We start from the raw sequence: 22,938 nt of genomic DNA, 5'->3' as shown, positions 1-22,938 counted from the left end.
GTTGGGGAGATTAGTGATGGTAAAAGCTAAATTCTCAAGTCTGGCAGCAGGGAATTGGTAAATGATATTTACATTTTATGTCAAGAAATAAGCTGAGGACATGTTTTGAAAGAACAAAACAAATGAAACCAAGTGATTTCCTCTAGGAGGTAGTATTAGGGAGTGGAGAGGTGTGGATGTGGAGACCTCTACCTTTCATTATAATTTCTTACTCTATACTATTTCATTGCAACCATATGCATGTCTTGTGGTTATTTTCTGAAGAATACTTTTCTTAAATACCTAATAAATGTTAGGTTTATAAAGTTACAGATAAATGAATAATAGCTCTTCAAGAAGATCATGATATTAAAATTATGCTGGGGTTTACTGCAAGTGGGCTTATTAGCTGGTGATGGTGATACAACTTTAAAACTTTCACATTTTTGACTTAGAGAAATAAGAATCATCATTTCTTAATAATAAACTAATCAGTAGTAAAATACAGAAATGACACAGATAAATGACATTGAGTGATAACTTCCTTTTTATCTAGAGGTTTAAGGGCCTGTAAGTAAACAAAGTGACCAAGTTATATTAAATGAGAATAATAATGAAAGTCCAAAGTAATATACAAATTGAAGACATTGTGATTAAATCATTTGATCTCTCTGGGTCTTTCTTGATGTATACATTTTTTAAATATCCAAGTGGTATTCAAAAATTTTCCCACTGTAAAATACTTAGAACTACATTTACAAAATAAAAAGAAAACAGTATAAATTCCCCTTTATGAATGCAGACGTATTTCACCTCTCCAGAGGTAACATATCTTAACAATTTGTATTTCTCCTTATAGACCTTTTTCTATGCCTGTACCTGTACAATATATGTAGGCTTTTGAAAACCTATAATTTTTATTTTTTAATAAGCCTAGAATTATTTCAACTGAACTTCTTAAATGGGGTATTAGGCTGACTTTTAATTTTATTTTTTATTTAATTTTATTTATTTATTGAAGATTGGCATATTTACAGAAAAAGTATAAGTGTAGGGAAAAAAAAGTTGACAAGTATAGAGCTCACTGAATTTTTACGAAGTGTACAAATCTGTACATTTACCACCCAAGGTTTTAGATATAAAACCTTGTACTCCTTGCCCTCAGGCCCTCTCCCAGACTTTTTTTACTCATCCTAAGATCGCCGATTTTGAAGTGCTCTTTTAATTCTACTACTTTGTTGGCATAGTGGCTGATTATGAGATTGCATTTATGAGAATATGTAATTTAGTGTTATTGGGTTAATATAGCACTATTTGGCCTCAAGATCCCCTTGTACTCTTAAAAATTATTGAGAGCCTGAAAAAATTTTTGTTTATGTCAGTTACAGCCAATGACGTTTTTTTGTGTTAGAAATTAAAACTGAGAAAATTCTGAAATACAAGAACATAGAAACACATATTTCATTAGCTGTTGGAGTGATGACATCATGATATGTCATATAGCCTCAAGAAAAGTCCATGTACACTAGTGAGCGAAGGAGAATTTTAAAAAAAGCAATGATGCTTAATTAGTATTAAGTAATGAAAGCAATTTGACCCCGTGGATTCTCTGAAAAAGTCTCAGAGACTCCCAGGGGTTCCCCAGACCACATTTTAAGAGGTGCTGGTTTAATATGTGTATAACTTATTTAACATTTGATTCAATGTTACCACAGAGAACGTCAAGATGCAGATGGGCAAATGAAAGAGCTCCAAGATCAGCTTGAAGCGGAACAGTATTTCTCAGTAAGCTCCAGACACATTAATTTGAAAATTGTTGTATTTGTAAAATTTAAAAATAAAATGTTCCGGGGTGGCCGGATAGCTCAGTTGGTTAGAGCGCGGTGCTCTTAACAATAAGGTTGCCGGTTGAGTCCCCACATGGGCCACTGTGAGCTGCGCCCTCCACCAGTAGATTGAAACAACTACTTGACTTGGAGCTGATGAGTCCTGAAAAACTGCACTAAAATAAATAAAAGTTTAACAAAACCAAAAAAAAAAAATGCTGCAAGACCAGGAGAATGATTCCTGTCTTTAGAATAGATTATTAAGAGTAAACACCAAGCAGAGTTTTGGATGGGATATTTTGTACCGCACAACTCATAAAAAGAACAACTGGGCAAAAGACTAGATAGTTAACAGAAATCTAATATCATTGTTAGAAAAATAGTTCTGAGTACATGCCCATACCCAATAAAGTTGATCAAAAGCATTGCTTTTTGCGGAAGAATATATTTTCATAATGAAAGAAATAAAATTGTCCTTTTAATATTTGTACTTTTTTGAGCTCAGTTTTAAAATATGAAACAGTAGCTGTTACCTGTTTCATTGATTTAAGCCAACAAAATTTTCTTGTTAAATTAGTAATATTTTTCTTTGTCACTTCATTGATCCTACCAATCTGTCATTTAATGAGAAATCTCATTGTGATAGTTGAAAATCATGCTTCTAATTATAAGCTGAACTTTTATTTTTTAATTGGCTAATTACAAGAAAATAAAAAAGCTCATTAAACTGTTAATTTGCTCAGGGTCTCAGCATTGCTTAGTGGTATGAACATATTTGTATGTACTGGATAGGTTTTTGAATGTAGAAACTATATTTTTGATGATGATACATGTCATGTTTCTGTTATATTTTGCTATTTAGACCCTCTATAAAACACAGGTTAGGGAACTGAAAGAAGAATGTGAAGAAAAGACCAAACTTTGTAAAGAATTACAGCAAAAGAAACAGGAATTACAGGATGAAAGGTAAGGACAAGAGCCTCTCTCTTTTGCTCATAGCCATGTACCTTGCTCTTAGAACAATGCCTGCTATAGTCTAAATAAAAATTTGTTGATGAAGTGAATTAGACAAAAACTTTGACTTCGTAGTGAAAATTGAACAATAAAATGATGTGTCTCTAAAATGTAGGGACTCCTTGGCTGCTCAACTGGAGATCACCTTGACCAAAGCAGATTCTGAGCAGCTGGCTCGTTCAATTGCTGAAGAACAATATTCCGATTTGGAAAAAGAGAAAATCATGAAAGAGCTGGAGATCAAAGAGATGATGGCTAGGCACAAACAGGAGCTCACTGAAAAAGATGCTACAATTGCATCTGTAAGTAAAATTCTTGGTTCTTTTTTTATTATAATTAAATTACTATATTATAAATCTTCCTTAGAAGCACTAGGAAAGTAACGTAGATCTAAATGAAAAACTGTACATGCTCTGACCACAAGATTTTTGATCTAGTTAACCATCAGCTTCTCAGTGTTGTTTAACAAAAAGGCTCAAAAAAACCCCCACTTCCTTTGCTTAATTCAGAGTTAAAGGACTAAAGTGAAAAGGAAATACCAAATGTAGAATAGTTTAAGCCGGTTTTTTTTGTTGTTGTTAAAGTTTATTTCAAAAGAATCTTGAAACTACCATGAAGATAGTTATATGCAGGTTGAAAAGAAATTGCAATTAAAATTTCAAAGAGAAGTAAAATATCAAGTAGTTGAGTTTGCCTTATCACTTATCCAGCTTTATTAAAATGTAATTTAAAAATGTATTAGAACAGGGATATTTAATCCTGTTCAGTGGGAACCAGCAGGGAGGCCAGAAATAGATTCATGCACATACAGGAACTTGGTATATGATGGAAGTGGTAATATATAAATCGGCGGGAAAGGAAACAGCCTTAATAAATAGTTTTGGAAAAACTATGTGTGTAACAGAATAAAATTAGAGTCATACCTTTTTACCACATAGAAAAGTAAATTGTAGTTATCTTAAGGACCTAAATATGAAAAATAAAAATTTAAAGTATTAGAACAGAACCCAAAACTTACTTATAGCAGTTGACAACCAATAAATGACACAGAGAAGTTTGTAATGTATTTATTAAATAAGGGATTAGTATCTAGAATATATGTGGAACTCCGACAATTCAGTAAGAAAAAGTTAAATAATCTAGAAGAAAAATTGGCCAAAAGAAAAAAACCTAAAAATACAAAGATGCTTAACCTCACTCCTCCTTGGGAAAACACTATAAAATAACTTTGAAATGCCATATTATACCCATCACACTGGCAAAAATTCAGTATCTTTGCTAATTTCAAATGTTTGAAAGATGTCTGGAAAATGACATTCTTATTACTACTATGGGGAGTGTAGGTTTAGTATGGAATAGCATAGTATAGGAAATACTAAGGCAATTTCTAGTAAATTTTAAATATTCATATTATCCAAAGAAAGTCCACATTAACATAAATATGCATGAATTTCAGGCACAATACTCATAGCACCATAAATGTTAATAACAAAAATTCAGATGTCTTATGAATTGATGAACGAGTGAATAAATGAAATGTAGAAGATGGAACCTACTGTATCAGTTAAAGTGAATTAATTAGGTCTTTGTATGTATCAGTAACTTAAGTCTTAATATAATATCTAGTGAAAGATAAATACAGCATGTTGTTATTTATGGACAATTTAAAATCACATAAACTGCACTTTCATGTGTGTATAAAAACGTATACAGTCATGGATGGAAAGAATGAATACATGATTCAAAGTAAAAATTCCTTCAGGAAGGAAGAATAGGAATAGGATTTGGAAAGAATATGAAAGGATGTCAACAACTTTAGTAAAACTTTATGTTTTAAAATAATATTCTGAAAGAAATACTGCAGTTTTAGATTTTGTTTATTCTGCATGATGGATGCAGAACTTTATTGTAGCATTTGCTTTTTTTAGTTTATTAAATGTTTTTCTTATTAAAGTATTGCTAAGGAATTTTGAGAGGAGCAATTTGTGGTTTCCTAGGATGTCTATGAAGTCTATTATGGTTAGTAAAACTCTTCAAGAGTGAAGTTTGTTAAGGTAGTGCAAAGGCAAGAAGTGTAGAGATAGATGTTCTAGAAAAACAAGAGTTTTAGCAACATTCTAGGATATTTTCATTTTGAATTATTGCTTTATAACTTAAATTTGTAAATTGGGATATGATGTTTATTCCACTTTAATTTCTTAGCTTGAAGAAACCAATAGGACACTTACTAGTGATGTTGCCAATCTTGCAAACGAGAAAGAAGAATTAAATAACAAACTGAAAGATGCCCAAGAACGTATGTATTAACAAATAATGAAGTTTGTTTTAAATATAACTAATGGTTGTCAGTGATGTACTTATCCATATAATGTTTTACATTTTTCTGTGTTTCAGAGCTATCGAGGTTGAAAGATGAAGAGATAAGTGCAGCAGCTATTAAAGCACAATTTGAGAAGCAGCTGTTAACAGAGAGAACACTCAAAACTCAAGTATGTACAATAAACTCTAAGTAGGATTTTGAATTGTTTTTAGTTATCTCTTTTACAAATTTTACTTCTAGCATTACAGATTGGCAGTAGTAGTCATTAAAGGTATCAGTATTTATGAACATTCACAATTAATCTGATTTTTGCCACGTTGGGAAAAGCTAGAATTAGGCATTGTCCAGTTCAATGTTTATTAAAGTTTTTCTTAATTTTTCCATATGGAATCACATTCACTCCTAATTTTTTATTGTAACTTTCAAGTTTTTCTGCTTTTTAGAAACTATAGACAATGATAATTTGCTGACAGCCTAAAGGAGGGTCATTTAGTCTGAAAAAGGTACTTGTGATTGTTGACTATCCTTCTGCCAACTTCATGGTGAGGTGTATACACAGCACGGATACTATGGGTGCCAGATGCTCTGCTTTGTGGTTGGATGTGTTGTATTTTATTAATGTGAATCCAATGCAAAATCCTCTTCAGGATGAAAGAAGATCTGCCTAATAAAAGTCTCTCTGGGAACTAAAAACTCAAAGTGGTAGAAAGTGACATCAGATCAAACCTATAAACATTTTAATCACGGTTCTCAGAAAACATAAGTGAAAAATGAATGGAGCACAGATTGGAGAAAGACAATGAGTAATGAAGGAGGTGTATTACTTAATATAGGTGTTTCTTTGTGGCTCTGTGCTTAGGGAAGGAGACTATAAGTGGTTATATAACTTGATATTGGTGAGTTACCAAGAAACCATCAACATAATTTATTTTAATTATTTATATACTTTTATGTTTTAAGGCTGTGAATAAATTGGCTGAGATCATGAATCGAAAAGAACCTGTCAAGCGTGGTAGTGACACAGACGTGCGGAGAAAAGAGAAGGAGAATAGAAAGCTACATATGGAACTAAAATCTGAACGTGAGAAATTGACCCAGCAGATGATCAAGTATCAGAAAGAACTGAATGAAATGCAGGCGGTAAGAATACTCTTTGAACTCTAGATTGACGATTTCTTTTTAAGAAGTAGAATTATTTTCATATCTGTATATTATTTGTTATAGAACATTTCTATTACTTAGTAATTATTGAACTAAGAAGCAAAACTGTGAGATATATGACATTCGATTAATTTAATGTAATTTAATTTCTCATAGCAAATAGCTGAAGAGAGCCAGATTCGAATTGAACTGCAGATGACACTGGACAGTAAAGACAGTGACATTGAGCAGCTGCGGTCACAGCTCCAGGCCTTACACATTGGTATGGATAGTTCGAGTATAGGCAGTGGACCAGGGGAAGCGGAGGCAGATGATGGGTTTCCAGGTACAAATTTGTTTTCAGCCTTTATGTTTATTTTTTTAAAACCTGTTGTCTTAAATATAAATGTGTCGATTGTTTTAAGTCCTGTGACTGACTTTTGCTCTTGAGGAAAAATGTCATTTCTTTAGGGGAAAAACCTTCTTGGAGTGGGGATTCAAATGACAGTTTAAACTTATTTTACTACTGATTTTTGACAAAATTTTTCATTAAAATATGCAAAAGAAAATTCCACATATTGAATTATTTAAATCAGCTCTTTATATATTATCGATAACTCTCTTTTTAAGCTTTCATTTTATTTTCTCTTCACTTTTTTCTGCATTCTTACTTTCTTTTCTATGTTGGGTGTTTAGTTCATATCACTCAGTCACACACTATGGAATCCATGTCATTCACCTACCGACGTTCCTCTACCTCTCTCAATATTGCCACTAAGCCTTCCAGTTCTCATATGCTTCTTGACTCTGATTCTGACTCAGAAGAAGAATCTTTGCCTTATTTACCTATTTCATCGGAACCTAATGATACAGGTGATATCCTGAAAATCTTGAACCTTTGGGGTTTTTTCCACTACTTTTATTTTAGTCCTTGTGAAAAACTTTCGTAACAATTAATACTAACTCTAACAAGTTGCTCTAGTCTCAGTTAAAAAGAAAGTGCTGCATGAACAAAGTGTTTGTTTTTAAGGTATTTGTACACAGCATTGCTATTACAATCGATAGATTTATTTTGTTGGCTTACAAGAAATGAGGTGCAGTACCTTGTATCCTTTAAGAGCATATGGTTTCACTGCCTGTTTCATCCATTTTCAACCAAGAAGAAATTCTTTCTCAAGTTTCATATCAAGGGTGACAGTACAGAAAAAGCACAGAGACTGTTTCAGAGGATTTGTTTAGGTTTTTATTAAGTACTTGCCTAGTCAGCATTTTGCTAGGCCTCAAAAGAGAGTACAAGACAATTTGACCTGGTGTTTGCCCTTATAGTTTAAATGAAGGAAGGTGGAACACACATAAAATTGTCATGCTTAACACAAAGTTAGTATAAGTACAAAAATTTTGCTCTTGAGATAATCTGTAAAGTGATAAATGTCAGCAACATCACAAGCATCCTTGCTTGTGATAAAAGTGGCCTCTGGTTAGTAATTGCATCTGGACAGGTAGGAGCTACTGGACACTTCTGCCAATGACCCAGAGAAGAAAAGCCAAAACTAGGTGGAAGACATCAGCCTAGAGATTCAGCCTACTTGGTACTGACCAGAAACAGCCAAAAGAGAACATCACAGAATGAGCCCATGCAAATCAAGTTGTTGATTGTACTGGGAAAAAGTAACTCAAAGTATGAGGCTCAGACTTCAGGCTGATAGGATGTGGATGCCATTATGTATGATATAAAATGGTGCACGCGTGCTTGTGCAAACACACCCCCCCACACACACACTATATATATAACATATAAATTAAATATTTGATTGCTCCAGGTCACATGAATGCACAAATTTATATGAATGCAAAAAAGAGCAATTGGTTTGCTTTTGTCTCTTGAACACATCGTCCTTGTAGGAGAAAAACCTGTGCAATAATTTATTTCCCTCCCTTCCTTCCTCTTTCATACTCATAATTAAAAACATATGGCATACACACATAAGCTAGAAATGAGAATAAATGCAAAACAAAAAAACATTTAATGTAAATGCCACAGGAAATTAGTGTATGAGCAGATGAATGTAAAGTAAAACGTAGTCTTATTAACTGAATTCAAAGTAAAGTAACTAGAGTTACACTGTCACCACATTCCTTAGGTATATGTCACTATATAATTTAAATCATAAGTGATTGTGTTGAAGTTGTTTTAGAGCTTAGCAATAAAATCATTTCAGTCTTGTGCATACTCTTAGAGGTCATCTGATTTAGTCCCTTAAACTGGTGTAGGACCGTGTCCAGACAGTTGAGTATATGGGCTGTTTGTAATGACAGCATTTCTGTTCATACGGTCTGGAAGGTGTTGATCTGAGAGAGAGTAGAGTATAGGTGCTGGAGTCAGAGACGTGTCCCTGTGTGACCTTTCTGTGGGGTTGTGAGGGTCAAAGAAAAATTTATACAAAGCATCTAGCACAGTTCAGGCATGTCGTAAAAGTTAAATAAATGATAGCTACTTTTATTAGCATGACCTCAAAAAATGGTTATTTCACTTAATTATTTCATTAAAATATACTGATCAAATGCCAGTAGAACAAATTCTAAGGATTCAGTTTCCTTTATTGAACTAGAATTTTACTGATATTGGTGTTTTTGAAATTAGAAATCTCTTGGTTATATTGCAACTCATTGACCAAATTCGATTTGTAATTTACACAATTTTATTTCATTTTATAAACATTCTAAAAATTCATATTCTCTGAACATGCAATTACTCACTTAAAATGTTTTCTCTTCGAAGAAAATGCACAGCATATCTATAGTTAGGCCTCCTTCCAAAGGGAAAATAAAGGATTCTAATACAGGTGTTATCTGTGAGAACAGAGAGCTGCTTCTCTCTCTTGCAACTTTTCTGCTAAACTTTGCAAATGCATGAGTTTAATCAGAGGCATTTGACTTTATAAACTATAAAATATATATTTCCAATGTGATATAACCTGGATTTTGTTTTGCATTGCATAACTTGCTTATACTGATCCTGCATTTATTATATCCTAGATAATGTGCAGTGATAAATTCTGAAGGGCTTATTTGACTTGTTTTGTGAGTTTTAAATTCCTCATTTTCTTAGGAGAATTGTTACATTTGTCCTCATTTCTTGTGCTTATTTATAGAATCAAGACTAGAGGGATGGCTTTCATTGCCTGTGAGAAACAACACTAAAAAATTTGGATGGGTTAGAAAGGTAATTGGTATTTTTGAATATGTTTCTTTTGCTTTGTTTTTGGTTTAGCTACATAGCCTTTTCACTTTTGTAGTTGTAAAATGTATGTACCTTGAACTTTGAGACACAAAACTTGTTTGAACTTTCTGATTTTTAATGCTGTGATTTTACGTATCTTTGTGAAATACTTTTTCACCATTAATATGTTGTTAATAATAAACCAGGTTTTGATGTTAGGAAAACAGAAAGAAGCTTGTTGACCTTTGTGTTTTTGCTTTTTCAGTGGTAAAATGACAGAAAGACCCATTTATTTCTTTTCCTCTGTTACTATGATTATTAATGTTATTATGTTCATTTTTGGTAAGAATCAGTCCATTCAGGCTGCTATAACAAAATACCACAAACTGGGTAGCTTATGAACAACAGAAACTTATTTTTCACAGTTCTGGAGGCTGGAAGTCCAGGGTGCCAGCATGGTTAGATTCTGGTGAAGGCCCTCTTCCGGGTTGCAGACTTCCCGCTGTATCCTCACATGGTAGAAGGGGCTGGAGATGTCTCTGAACCCCTTTTAATGAGAGCATTAATCCCATTCATGAAGGCTCTGCTCTTGTGACCTAATCACCTTCCAAAGGCCCCTCCTCCTAATACCATCCCATTATGTGTTTGGATTTAACATATGAATTTGGGGGGAGCATAAACATTTAAACCATAGCAATAAGGTTACTTACACTATTGGGTCTTGGCGCTAAATCAGTCCAAAACATATTTGAATTCATTTTCTTCCCAATTTGCTTACTTAAATTATATGCAAACAAAATGTATTGTTATTTTAAGGAAGACTTTTCTAAGAATGTATTAAGACTGTTTTAGATATTTAACTTAAGTATTTTATGTGATATTGATTGCTAATATAGAATTTATTTTCAAAGAAAGTAAGTTATATATCAACTTTAATCATTGTTTAATTCCTTCCCTCCCTCTTTTTAACAGTATGTGATTGTAAGCAGTAAGAAGATTCTTTTCTATGACAGTGAACAAGATAAAGAACAATCTAATCCTTACATGGTTTTAGATATAGAGTAAGTGTTTTTATTAGAATACTTAGAAACTTCATTTTTTAAAGTGTAAGAAAGTAACATGACATTTTTTATAAAGATAGTATAATATATTAGTCATCGGTACATGTATTTATTCATATAGTATAAGCTCCTGCTGTACTATTGTTACATTTTATTATATTTGCTTTATATAGATGAAAGGCTGGGATATAGAGTTAGCTAAAAACATCTTTATTTCATGGGTCTTTTAATATGTTGTGTTTTTTTTAACTAATAAAACTTTCTGAGTTATCAAAAATTTCTCAAAATCTCAGAGTGATTGAATTAATAGAACAAGATGTTCTCTGACCTTCTAACATAGGTCAAAGAAGTTCATTTTAACTTCTGACATAAGTATAAGATAACTAATGTAATTTAATCTTTTGGTAATATTTTATTCCCTTTAAAAATATCTTTTATAGCAAGCTATTTCATGTACGACCAGTTACACAGACAGACGTATATAGAGCAGATGCTAAAGAAATTCCAAGGATATTTCAGGTAAACGTAGTTTTATTTTGTTTTTGGTTAGTTGGTTGGTTTTGTTTTTTTGTTTTTTTTTTTACCTTTAGAGATTGTCAGTGTGACATGATATATCAAATTTTTTAATTCTTGGGCCATCTTTAGATTACCTTTCAATTTTAGTCCCATTTAAAGATCGTTCATTCTTCTGTGACTTTCATGCCTAGTCTGGATATATCTTCATTCCTCTCGCCATTTTACTTTTTTTAAACAAGATTTTTTTTTTTTTTTTTTATTGGGTAACTGTGTTTTTTCCAGGACCCATCAGCTCCAAGTCGTTGTCCTTCAGTCTAGTTGTGGAGGCACAGTTTACCTCCAAGTCCATTCACCATTTTTCCTTCTACTATTTCCATTTTAAAATAAGCCAAACCACCAGCTAGTTACTGAGTTCCTTCTATGTAACAGCCATTGTGCTTGGTGCACTATGGGGGAGTTACTTTCTGGATGCTTATTAGGTGTGTTTGGAGTACATCCTTTCCTCTTTTCCTTTCTTTCTCAATTCTCCAAAAACAAATCTTTTCAGTTAAAGCTGTGTTTGAATGTATCACCAGTTTTCTGTTTTTTGAGAATCATCAAGCATCAAGTCATATAATTGCCACATTTCTTCAGGTGATTATTTTGAACATTCCCTCCCAGGAAAACTTTCTGACACCCATCAAGTGCAAATTTACCTTTTGCTGGCCTATTCTTATAAAAGTGCTGAAACATAGTAAGATGTCATGGGAAAAAAAGGCACCATTTGAACAGGATGGATTCTTTTGACATGGGAGCCAGAGTGACTGTATAGTGACTTATCTCACATAAGCTCTTGATGAGACAGAGCCTACTAACGTTTGAATGTCAGATGCATTTTCTTCTTACTGAATAATTTAGGCTAATCTTATTTTATGTATAAGAATTGTTACTGCATAAAAATAACATGTTTAGAAATCATTCATTGTTCTCTTTGGTATTTGTAGATTCTGTATGCCAATGAAGGAGAAAGTAAGAAGGAACAAGAATTTCCAGTGGAGCCAGTTGGAGAAAAATCCAATTATATTTGCCACAAGGGACATGAATTCATTCCTACTCTCTATCATTTCCCAACCAACTGTGAGGCTTGTATGAAGCCATTGTGGCATATGTTTAAACCTCCTCCTGCTTTAGAGTGCCGTCGCTGCCACATTAAATGTCATAAAGATCACATGGACAAAAAGGAGGAGATTATAGCACCTTGCAAAGGTAAATAGTACATTAACTTGCTCCATCAGTATTATTTATGTTTATATCACTTTAAACATTAATTTTTTCACATATTTCTTTATAGTGTATTATGATATTTCAACGGCAAAGAATCTATTGATATTAGCAAATTCCACAGACGAGCAGCAAAAGTGGGTTAGTCGGTTGGTGAAAAAGATACCTAAAAAGCCTCCAGCTCCAGACCCCTTTGCACGGTCATCTCCTAGAACTTCAATGAAGATACAACAAAACCAGTCTATCAGACGGCCAAGTCGACAGCTTGCCCCGAACAAGCCAAGGTAATAAATAAAATTGTGGTAAAAATTAAAGTGTTTTTAGAAACATTTTGCTATTTATATTCAGACTATAAACTTTTCTAATTAGTTTTCCTTTGCTTGGTATTTTAGTGAACCATGGAATACCAAATGTTTGAAACTGTTCTAGTGTGCATATCTCATTCATTGATTTGGATGAGTGTAATACAAATTTATTTAGTAAATCACACACATACGTTACACTCAACTAAAAATATATAAAGGGCTTGTTTTTGTCATGTTTATGTATATAACCATAACATTTAAGGATTTTATAAGCACAGGGACTGACTTACTGATTTAGTAGACAAGAAGCACCCACAGACCTTTAAGTGTCAGGTACGCATACATATTGTGTTTAATATTGAAAATCTCGTAAACCTCTTTTATGATGACATGGGACGCAGGACTGAAACATCCTTAAGTCTTAATTCAAATCTATAAGTTTAAAATAATAATTTGTCTTTGACTTAAAGAACAATATAGATCAGCTTTAAAAATGCAAATATTAACTAATGGGTAAAGTGGACATTCCCTATAATTGAGGTAGAGTTAGGAATATGGAGTAAGTTCAGGGATCATCATTAATGCACAAAAACATTTTTTGGAGGCATTTTTATATGGCTATATTATAGTAATTTAATTCTTAATTCAGAATGGCCATTTTTTGGCTTACTAAATACTACAGAACTTATAAATACAGCTATTCATTGAAACTATCATGAAGAGTTGGTTAGCTAAAGGATAAAGTATACACTTTGATCAGGTATCTAATTTCAGGTATCCTTTTTGTTCCCTAACGCAGGACCTTCAGTGCATCAATAATGATATGCATTGTCTGTATTATCAGAAAGCTTTTCATTCTAATCACAAACATCTTATATGAAACTTTTCTTGAAACTAATATCTCAAGGAAATAATTTAGAATGACAAAGGTAGAATTGATGTTTCAGCAGTGAAAATGTTGAGATTTTGTATGAGGTATGCTAAAAAAAATTATAAAATTAGTGATTATATGATAGTAATTAAGCTGAAGAAACTTAAAGCATTCAGAGACACTGAAGATCATTACTTATACCATGTGCAAAACATCTAAAAATTATGAAATTTCTAGTAGTAATATTATAGAACTATTAATGCATAATGCTATTTTAATACCTTACAATATACAGTGCTTTGCAGCTTCTGAAGTGCTTCCATATGTATTGTTCTCTCATTTAACTTTTTATATATTCTCTTATTTGACTCTTAAAATGCTCCTGTGGAGTAGATGAGACATTGTCTTTTTGATTCAGACTCTAGAAGGGCAAATAATTTGTTTAGTTTCAGGACTATAAGAACTCCAGTCCTTTTGATATGCTTTAATCTTTTGTGTTGTTTGACAAGTTAATGACTTCACTACATATGATAACACATAGAAATAGTTTATGAAGCAATTTTCAGACAAAGTGAGGCATGTTTTCAATTACATAACAGTTTTCATGTTCACTGACTTAAATACTTTCCTGCTTCTCCTTCCCCCGCCCCCCAATTCAGCATTATGGTCTATTTGAAGCACATTTACTTTTGATTATTGTTACTTTTTGTTTTAGTTCTGGCCCTGCCCTTCGAATCATTCTTCATTGATTTTTTAATACATTTTGCATAGCAACAGTAAGTAATAGGGATTTCTTTCTCACAACTGTGCATGTAGATGAAAACTAATAGCAAAACTGACTGAAATGTATAGGGTATTTTTGTGGAAATTTTTAAATCTAATATACTCTTCCAAATTTTAAATGTAAAGATGGGCACATTTAAAATATAATTTTCTATTTTATTATGCCTCTGCAACATTATTTCCATTGTTTTTAACATCTGTGCCTCCGTTGCTTCACTAACTCATGAAATCGTATCAGTGTCTGTCTTACATAACTCACCTACAGTTTGCATTCCATTTTGGGTGTCACGTTTTAAGAGTAGCATACACAAATTGGAGGGTATACAAAAGAAAATGACTGAGGTAGTAGTGGGTCATCTGAAAGTATTACACATGTAGCAAGTGAAGAAACTAAAGACATTTAGTCTTCTGAAGAAATGATTTGAAAGGATGGGAGATCACAAATAGCAATAAAGATTTAAAGTATAAAGTACTTTTCCTTGGGAGATGTATTAGAAGAAGAACCAAGCAGAGAGGCACATTTTTAATTCAGCAAGGGAAAACTATCAGGCAATCAGAGATTTCCAAAATAGGAAAAATCAGCGTGCTCTAGAAGAGTGAGTGCCCTGTTGCCACAGGTGTTTACCCGACGACTGCTTGGCAAAACTGTTAGAGAGCAGCGCTCCTCAATCTGTTGTGTGTCCACAATCTGACACCGAGTGGCATGGCTCTAGAGAGGAGTCCATTGACTACATGGCCTTTAATATTCTACTAATTTATAAATATTCCTATAGATGTGTAGGTAGAGCTGTTAAAGGATCATCCAAGAAAATTTAGGAACAGAATTTCTGCTGTATATCAGCAGTAATTAATATCTAACTCTTCATTTGTGTTTAATACTAGTCTTAGCACTAATCACATGGTGTCTTAAAATAAATGTTTGGCTTTGTTAGATATTAAATATACATATATTTATGTACACACTGAAACATAATACCCACAAATACACCTGATCTTTGTTTTTTTAACTTTTTCTCAGTGTCTTTGTCTTGTTGACAACTGTACCGTTTCATTTTTTCCTTTGGCTTCTGTGACATTCTTTGTTTTGATTCTTCTCTTAACTCTCTCTGCAGCACTTCCCTTTTTCTGTAGTGAAGTGTTTTAAAGTAATAGTTAAATAAGCGTTAGCTATTAGTATTATACAAAATAACATTTTTTTGAGGGCATTTTATATGCCAGGCACTACACTAGTCAGAGGTTTAACTGTACTAATTTATCTTCATAACCACCCTGTGATTTAGCTATTAATGTCTCCATTTAACAGATGAGGAGACTAAGACACGGAAACATTGAGTGCCCAAGGTCACACAGCTAATAGGTAGCAGGGCCATGAGTTCAGATCCAGATAGTCTGGATCCAGATTCTGCATTCTCAACTGTGATGCTCCCCCTGCCTCACAGCAGTGCGAGTAGAAATGAATTGACAGTTTATAAAATGTGTAGAAATGCTATTCTATAGGAATGTTTTCTTGGTGATTTCGAATTAAAATTAAAATACTATACTAGGAAAGTATAATATTTGTGAATAAAGTGCTGATTTTTGATAGTTTGGGGAGATACTAATTTGTTTCAATGCCAGACACAAAATACTGGTCTCTGTTGAGGGTATTTCTCTTCCATGATTTTTCTTTTAAAGATCTCTCTTTTTTTTTTAATGTAATATTTAAGCAGAAAAGTATAAAACAAAAATGCAAAAAATTCTCATTTATCCAGTTTTAAGAAATAAAACATTGCCAACACAGTTAACACAAGAGTAGAGGGAGCTATTATGTCATCATTATCTTATTTTTGTCCTTTTCCATTTCTAAATATGAGGAAATTAACAGAGTAACTATTTGAGAAAAAAATAAAGAAGTTATACACAGCTTGAAGTGTCAAAAATCCATAAATGAAGTAGAAGAAAATAGGTGACTATGTATCTGACCTTGGATTGGAGAAGAACTTTCTAAGAATAAAAACAAAGAAAGTCAAATTAAAGCATTGTAAATTTTAAAAATACCATATATTTGCAATATATAGTATCTTGGTATATAGAATTCTTATATAAATCGTTAAGAAAAAGATGATTGCCTCTTCCCAATATAAAAATTAGTGAGGAACATGCAGGCATTGCCATAAATACGAAAAAGTGAAAACCCTGATTATTAAGCAAAGAAATTAAAACTATGTTAGAACCATTTTCACGTGCCAAACTGGTACGGATTAAGAAATTCTGTATTGGTGAGATGTGAGGAAAGGGGCATTCTGACATTCTGTTAGTAGAACTCAAAATTAAGTACACCCTTTCTGAAGCAGTCTTTGGCAGTAAGTTTCACGGCCTGAAGTGATTGATTAATTAAATGGATGAGATAGACAATCGAACAGATAATTACAGTACTATTTAAAATGTTTATAATAGATTCGTGAATGAGTATTATGGGAGAACAAAGAAAATACGGAGAATTCTGCCTGAAGGCATCAAGAAAAGCCTCAAAAAAAGAGGAGGGTCAGTAATTTTCCAGACAAAGAAATAAGGGAAAAGACAATTCCGGGAAAAATGTGACGTACAGAGGTACTGAGTTGCCAGAACTACGTACTTAGGTGTTTGTAATGTTTTACTGGGTTATGGTGCAGAGAGGGTAGACAGACCTGGGTAGAAGATGACACAGGAGAGAAACCTGTGAGCCAGAATCAGAGGGACCATGTACACTGTTCTGCAGAAGGTTTGATTTTGTTCCTCAAATAGAAGTCTTTCAACAAGAGATTGGTATGTTTAGACTTAATGAGATCCTGCACTAAAGTACTGACAGTGAAAATGGAGGGAAGAAACCAAGTTAAAGCAAGACTTAGTAAGTTGACAATTAGATGACTGAAAAGGGATTAGGGAGAGGTTTTAAGGGAAGACTTGTCATGCACTAGTAGCCCGGGGATTCAAAGGTTTTGGATTTGAAATGCAGAGTTTTCATAAAGTATGCTAAAATTAGGTTTGACACCCAGGAAGGCCTACTGATCTCAATCTCCCAAGCAAGAGAGTTGAAACCGTAGCTAAAAGTTACTTTATATGTAAGTCTACAAAAAGGAGTATGTACTAGGCTGTGATATATGTTAAGTGAATAATTATATCTAAGTTTACATGTTTTCTCAAATATTGTTCTGCATTCACCTTTTGAAATAGCATAATTTAAGTTGATTTGTTTACTTTTAAATTGGGGTAATCATCCATCAACCAATGAATATCAAAGTCAACCAGTTGCATCAGAATTCATCTTGGGTTTTTAATTTAAAAATGCAGATCTTTGCTCTCCCTTCTTTCAGTCCAGTTATATCAGAATCTCTTAAGATGAGTCGTGGGAATATGCATTGTCAGTAGCATTGGGGAAATCATGCACTAAAGTTTAAGAACCACTGACAGTGATCACAGATGACGGGACCAGATGAGTTCCTCGCCATAAGTCGATTCATGAAGGTCACAGTTACAAACAATGAAAAGTTTACTCCTATTTTTAAAATAAAGATGATTGCAATGTCAGATTACTCAATTGGATTGGAAAGAAAAGACCACATATACTCCTGCTTTAAGTCTGTCTTATTTAGCCAAGATCAGTTGCTAATGCTGCTTATATGCCTGTAGTCTTTCCCTTGTCCATAGTTTTTCATGGAGCGCACACTGTTGGTGACCCATTGAGCACATAGGGTTCTGCTGGAATGGAAACAGCTCTGTTCTTAGTACTACTCCCCTTGTATACTAAGACTTACAGTACCATTCTAGAAAAATGTGAGCCGATAATCTGGGCCACTTTTGTGAAGGGAATGTTGACAAATGTTCATAGTTCTCAAATCAAACTGGGCATCAGGATGGTTATATTGTCATCTGGAACCAGTGAGAAGATTGTGCCTTCTCCCCGGATGTTATGTCCGTCTTCAGTTCTCTGGTATTCTGGAAAGCATACCTGGCCAACATAATTATATGCATTGATGATATATCAAGAGAAAGAAGATTTCCCTGCGTGCTTCCATCTTAATTTAGTCATGTTATTGTCGACGAAGGGAAAGTTAACATGCTTACAGCACATTCAAAGTGTGGTTTCTAGATCGTAGCATATTAAACTACCGTTTCTAAAGAGTGTTAGAGTATAAATTTGCAAACCTCCTATTGCAGATTGCTTGATTTGGCATTTAAAGACTGGGATTGGTCATTTGATGATGTTGATGGTGATGATGATGATGACCATGTTTTTGATTTCTGAAGAAATAAATGGGGTAAATCACAAAATGAAAGATGAGCTATTGTAGTACTTCCTTGTAGCGCATGTGGTTTGTTTGTGGGTTTTCATTATTTTTGACTACGTTTGAAATTTTATTACATTGTTTTTAATAGTGTATATTTGAACAGTAGTTTTCAGGAAAGTTTCTAACTGAAATTTTCATGTTAAGTATAAAAGTGAAATGCTATGTTCAGATTCTTTATTGGCTATATATTTTTCAATACAGTTGAAATTTAATTTTTTATCTTAGGAATGAAACATGTAGAAATAGGAAAAGGAACTAATTATGGTACTTTCTGTTCATTCCAAATAAGCTATATTCAGAGAAGTAAAAGTTACAATGTTCTCAAGTTCCTACAACTGTATTAGTTTGTGAACATAGCATGGGATCCCTTCCTCCCTCCATCCTTCTTCTCCTTCCTTCCCTTCCTCCTCTTTCCTTTCTAACTTGCAAGAACTGAAACCATAAAAACTTTGTAAGTCTAATAAGTGCTGTGAAATAGTTGTTTCTGATCTGGTTTTCTTTGTGATGCTGTGAAATGTTTGCTTTTTGGAAATTGAATGTTACTCTTGCTGAAGAATGCTAATGATATGCTGAAAGTCTTTGTGCTTTTAGGAAATGTAAAATAGTTTTGTTAATAGTAGCTGAAGGAGATTTGAATGAAAATTGAATCTCTTGAGTTAAACCTTTTACATGGAATGGATTTAAAGGAAGGTCTATCTTAACCTTGTAATAAGCACATCACAAAACATATACTTATGTCATGTAATATTGGGGATCTGTTTGTAACCAGGATATAGAGTATTTTTACTGACATTTATTACAACAACGTGTATGTTCCCATTTCACAGATTTTTAAAATGTGGCTAAGGGTCAAATAGTCAAGTAGAACCTGGTCCATAAGTCCACTGTCCTTTCAGCTACATGAGGCAGCCAGCAGTTCAACCCCAAGTCAAACTTATGTTCACATGACTTATTCAGTGACATTCTGTCTGACTGTATGTCTAACCCTGATAGCCAGTTAACTGTATTAAAATTTGGGTCATGTGTGTAGCCAATATGGGAAAATAGGAAAAAATATAATTGCATGTACCTAAAAATAAGTAACACAATAAATATGTTTATGCATGATTTAAATGTTAAAAGTATAGTGGTTGGAAGACTAGATAGTTTAATGATGTACATGGAATGCCTTTTCAAAGAACTTAGCAAATTATTTCAGTTTCTCAACTAACTTTATTTTTCCTGTCTTTCCAGCTAACTGCCTTCTGTGAATGCAGTCATTATTCAAGGTGATCATATTCTTCCAGTTAAAACAAGACTGAAATATGATGGCCCAAAATTTATTAAAAAGCTATATTTTCCTGAGACTGAATTATATATATATATATATGTATATCCCTTTATTCCTGCAATATAAATTATAAATCTTGGAGAGATTTTCTGGGCTCCAACAAGTTGAACCAACAACGATTGGTTCGTAGAGTAAGAGTATCATATGCAACTCTTCCAAACTTGTTCCATAAAGCTCTCTTGGCAGTCACTCACACTACATTGCACAAAAGGATTGAGAAGAGCTCAAGTCTAAAGAAATCATCTTTTCAGTTTCCACAGAGAGATTTCACCAGCACATTTACCAGAAGAATCTGGGAATGGATTCCACTACAGTGAAACAGACTGCATCTTTAAGAAGCGACCATTATACTGCATGTGTGTGTGTGTAGACACACACACATAGACACACACACACACATACATATATAGTACTGTAATACTGCAGGAGGGTTTTTAAACGTCCCACTTTATATTTTTATACACATGAATCAGATATGATTACTTACTACATTTGCAGCTATGCACTTGTATAAGCCATATGTTGGGGTTTGTATCACTCATTTGTGTCTGTGATGGAGCAGCATGTTCACGTTTCAGCAGTTACTGTAACAAAGTTTGAACACCATTACATCAGTTTCCTAATGCTTCATGATAGGCAAGTTGACCCATTTGGAATGCCTTAATTTAATTTCTTTCAAAGTCTCAACTCTTTTCTGTATTTAAAAAAAAAGAAGTGTTTACCAGCTCTTAGGATACAAATTTGCTTTGCAGGAGAAAAACAGTGCACTATTTTTACATGTAATAGTTATCATTGTCAGCCTATTTTGGTTGTATAACAATTTTTTTTTAAGTATTGGTGATAGAAACAATAATGGATAGTATTGGAACTAATATATCTTTTATGTATATCTATTATTCATCCAACCCCTGTTGACAGACCCTAGTATTAGTGTGTGACTATGAAATGCTTTCTTAGCTTTGAATTTGCTGACTATCCTAGATAGGTTTTTATTCCTGGTAAAGACATTTGTGAGTATTTTTACATTCACACAACATTCAAAAATTATCTCAAGTATAAAGAAAATTAAAATATACTGTACATATATTTTAAATATTTAAATGTGATCCCTTAAACACATAATTGTATATGGCAATATTTCAGTATTGGGCTCTGAAAACTGGTGACTGGGAAAAAGTGGCCTGAAAGGCACTTAACTTTTTATTTTTTAAGTGCTATTAAAGTTGGTTTATGCAGGGCCATTCTTTCTGTATTTCTCATCATCCCACAAAATTGTATGTTTTATACTGCTCTAGTATGCATCAACGATAAGCATTGAGTAAAAAAAGATGTAGTCTGACCAGTCTCTCTTTATATACATACACATAAACAGTTTGTGATATTGAAATACATTATCTAGTATTTCGATGAAGGAAGACATTTTAATGTTGATTCCCTCTGGGGTCAGTATGGAGATGTTTAAAGAGTTAGATCCCCAATTAGAGATACTGTTGTGGAAATCGGGTGGCTTTTGGCCTCCTGACATATTGAAACTGCATCCTGTTATGCTTCCACTAGGCAGTCTGCACTCCACGCTGTCTGTGCAAACCTAGGCGTGCTATTCCCCGCAGGTGTGTTCTGCAGTTCCGATGGAGGGGCACAGGTTTTTGGGGGTGTTTTTTTTTTTTTAAAGCAAGATTAAAAAATGAAAAATATATAAAATTTATATAGAATAAATATTTCCATTCTTTAGACTTGTTAAAAGGAGACTGAATTAATATTTTATATAAAGATTTTGTTACACTATGGGAGGTTCTATCATATTATTCTGAATTGGAGAGTATATATATATATATATATTTTTAATAAACTTTATTAAGGTGAAATAATTTGAAGTTTACACGAGTAATTGAAATATTTGAGTAAAAATGGCAAAAGTTTAAATTTTGAATGTTGTATATATTAGAGAATATGGAGAATCATGGTGTGATGCAACTATACAAAAAAGATTAATGTGAAGTTTTTTTGGGGAAAAGATATTCTAAGGGGTGAAAAAAATCTCTCCCATGGAGATTCTTCACGTTATATGGTTTGTTTATAAGGTTGTTTGTCCAACTAATGGCAATGTGCTTAATAAAAGGTTCGGACCTTGGGTAAGAATTTGCTTTTTACCCTGTTGCTGGTTTCATGTACACCCATGAATGAGTGCATGCACCTGCCCAGATGTCCTCGTCCCGATTCTCATTAAATATGATATCGACTTGGTCTCACAACCTGATTTTGTGCCAGCTTCTCTTTTTTGTGTGGCTCCAAAGCTTCCAAGATAAATATAAGACCAAAAGTTACTTATTTCTTCACACCTGATTTCTCCTAGAGCCATAAATACCTCCTTTTGAGAGCTAAGAAGTAGTGAATACCGGGATTTTTCTTAGTTGGATTTTTTACTTTTACGGGGATAGCGAGACAGAAGTAGAAGGAAAACTGGTGCCGGTATTACTGTTGAAAATTAGTGTATAGTGAATTTTTGAAAATAATTTTTGTTTAAATGCTGTCTAGGAGCAAGAATTTTAAAAAAATCTATCTGAAAGTCTAAAATGCTCAGCTCTAAAGCATAAGTGCATCAATAAATCTAAAAGGTGTTTTTAAAACTAACCTATGCTGGAGTTACAGGAGTCTAGCTCTGAAGGATCTCCTTTGCATGTTGATCTGTAGATCCTTAAGAAGTGCTCTGGGTTGCCAAACCACAATTTAAGAAGTTATGCTGCTATTGTTAATCTATTTTTATAGGATTCCGGTGTAAAATAGAGAAATTTAGACACTATATTACCTTGTTGAAACATGCTTAGAAAAATCTGAGGAGAGCAAGTCGCTTCTGAATTTCTCAGTCTGTGTTGTGTTGACACTGCTACTGACTCCTCCCCTGGAATGAGGCTTCAGCTTCCCTGTTGTGAAGACAGCACAGCTGCCTTGCAAAGCACTTTGAAGATAAGCACTGTATGTATGACAGCGCTGAATATTATGCTGGGG

General features: G+C 33.4%; 1 protein-coding gene across 3 annotated transcripts in view; it reads left to right on the top strand.

The window, feature by feature from the left end:
- Window positions 1-22,189, top strand: part of ROCK2 (Rho associated coiled-coil containing protein kinase 2) — a 107,178-nt gene extending 84,989 nt beyond the window's left edge. The window contains exons 21-35 of one of the 3 annotated variants that reach the window (XM_019749858.2): window positions 1,695-1,764; window positions 2,668-2,771; window positions 2,935-3,121; window positions 5,022-5,115; window positions 5,214-5,308; window positions 6,100-6,279; window positions 6,457-6,625; window positions 6,976-7,152; window positions 9,432-9,502; window positions 10,472-10,560; window positions 11,001-11,079; window positions 12,060-12,321; window positions 12,407-12,620; window positions 18,472-18,572; window positions 19,836-22,189. In XM_019749858.2, the coding sequence (XP_019605417.1) occupies window positions 1,695-1,764; window positions 2,668-2,771; window positions 2,935-3,121; window positions 5,022-5,115; window positions 5,214-5,308; window positions 6,100-6,279; window positions 6,457-6,625; window positions 6,976-7,152; window positions 9,432-9,502; window positions 10,472-10,560; window positions 11,001-11,079; window positions 12,060-12,321; window positions 12,407-12,620; window positions 18,472-18,559 (1,879 nt within the window). In that variant the 3' untranslated portion in view covers window positions 18,560-18,572; window positions 19,836-22,189. The remainder of the gene's footprint in view (window positions 1-1,694; window positions 1,765-2,667; window positions 2,772-2,934; window positions 3,122-5,021; window positions 5,116-5,213; window positions 5,309-6,099; window positions 6,280-6,456; window positions 6,626-6,975; window positions 7,153-9,431; window positions 9,503-10,471; window positions 10,561-11,000; window positions 11,080-12,059; window positions 12,322-12,406; window positions 12,621-18,471; window positions 18,573-19,835) is intronic. The other 2 variants (XM_019750016.2, XM_019750089.2) reach the window with 2 other exon arrangements.
- Window positions 22,190-22,938: the final 749 nt, after the last annotated feature.

This window comes from Rhinolophus sinicus, linkage group LG05, assembly GCF_036562045.2.
Source record: "Rhinolophus sinicus isolate RSC01 linkage group LG05, ASM3656204v1, whole genome shotgun sequence".
NCBI classification, from domain to species: Eukaryota; Metazoa; Chordata; class Mammalia; order Chiroptera; family Rhinolophidae; genus Rhinolophus; species Rhinolophus sinicus.
Note: the sequence above shows the minus strand (reverse complement) of the source record. Positions and strands in the feature narration are given on the sequence as shown.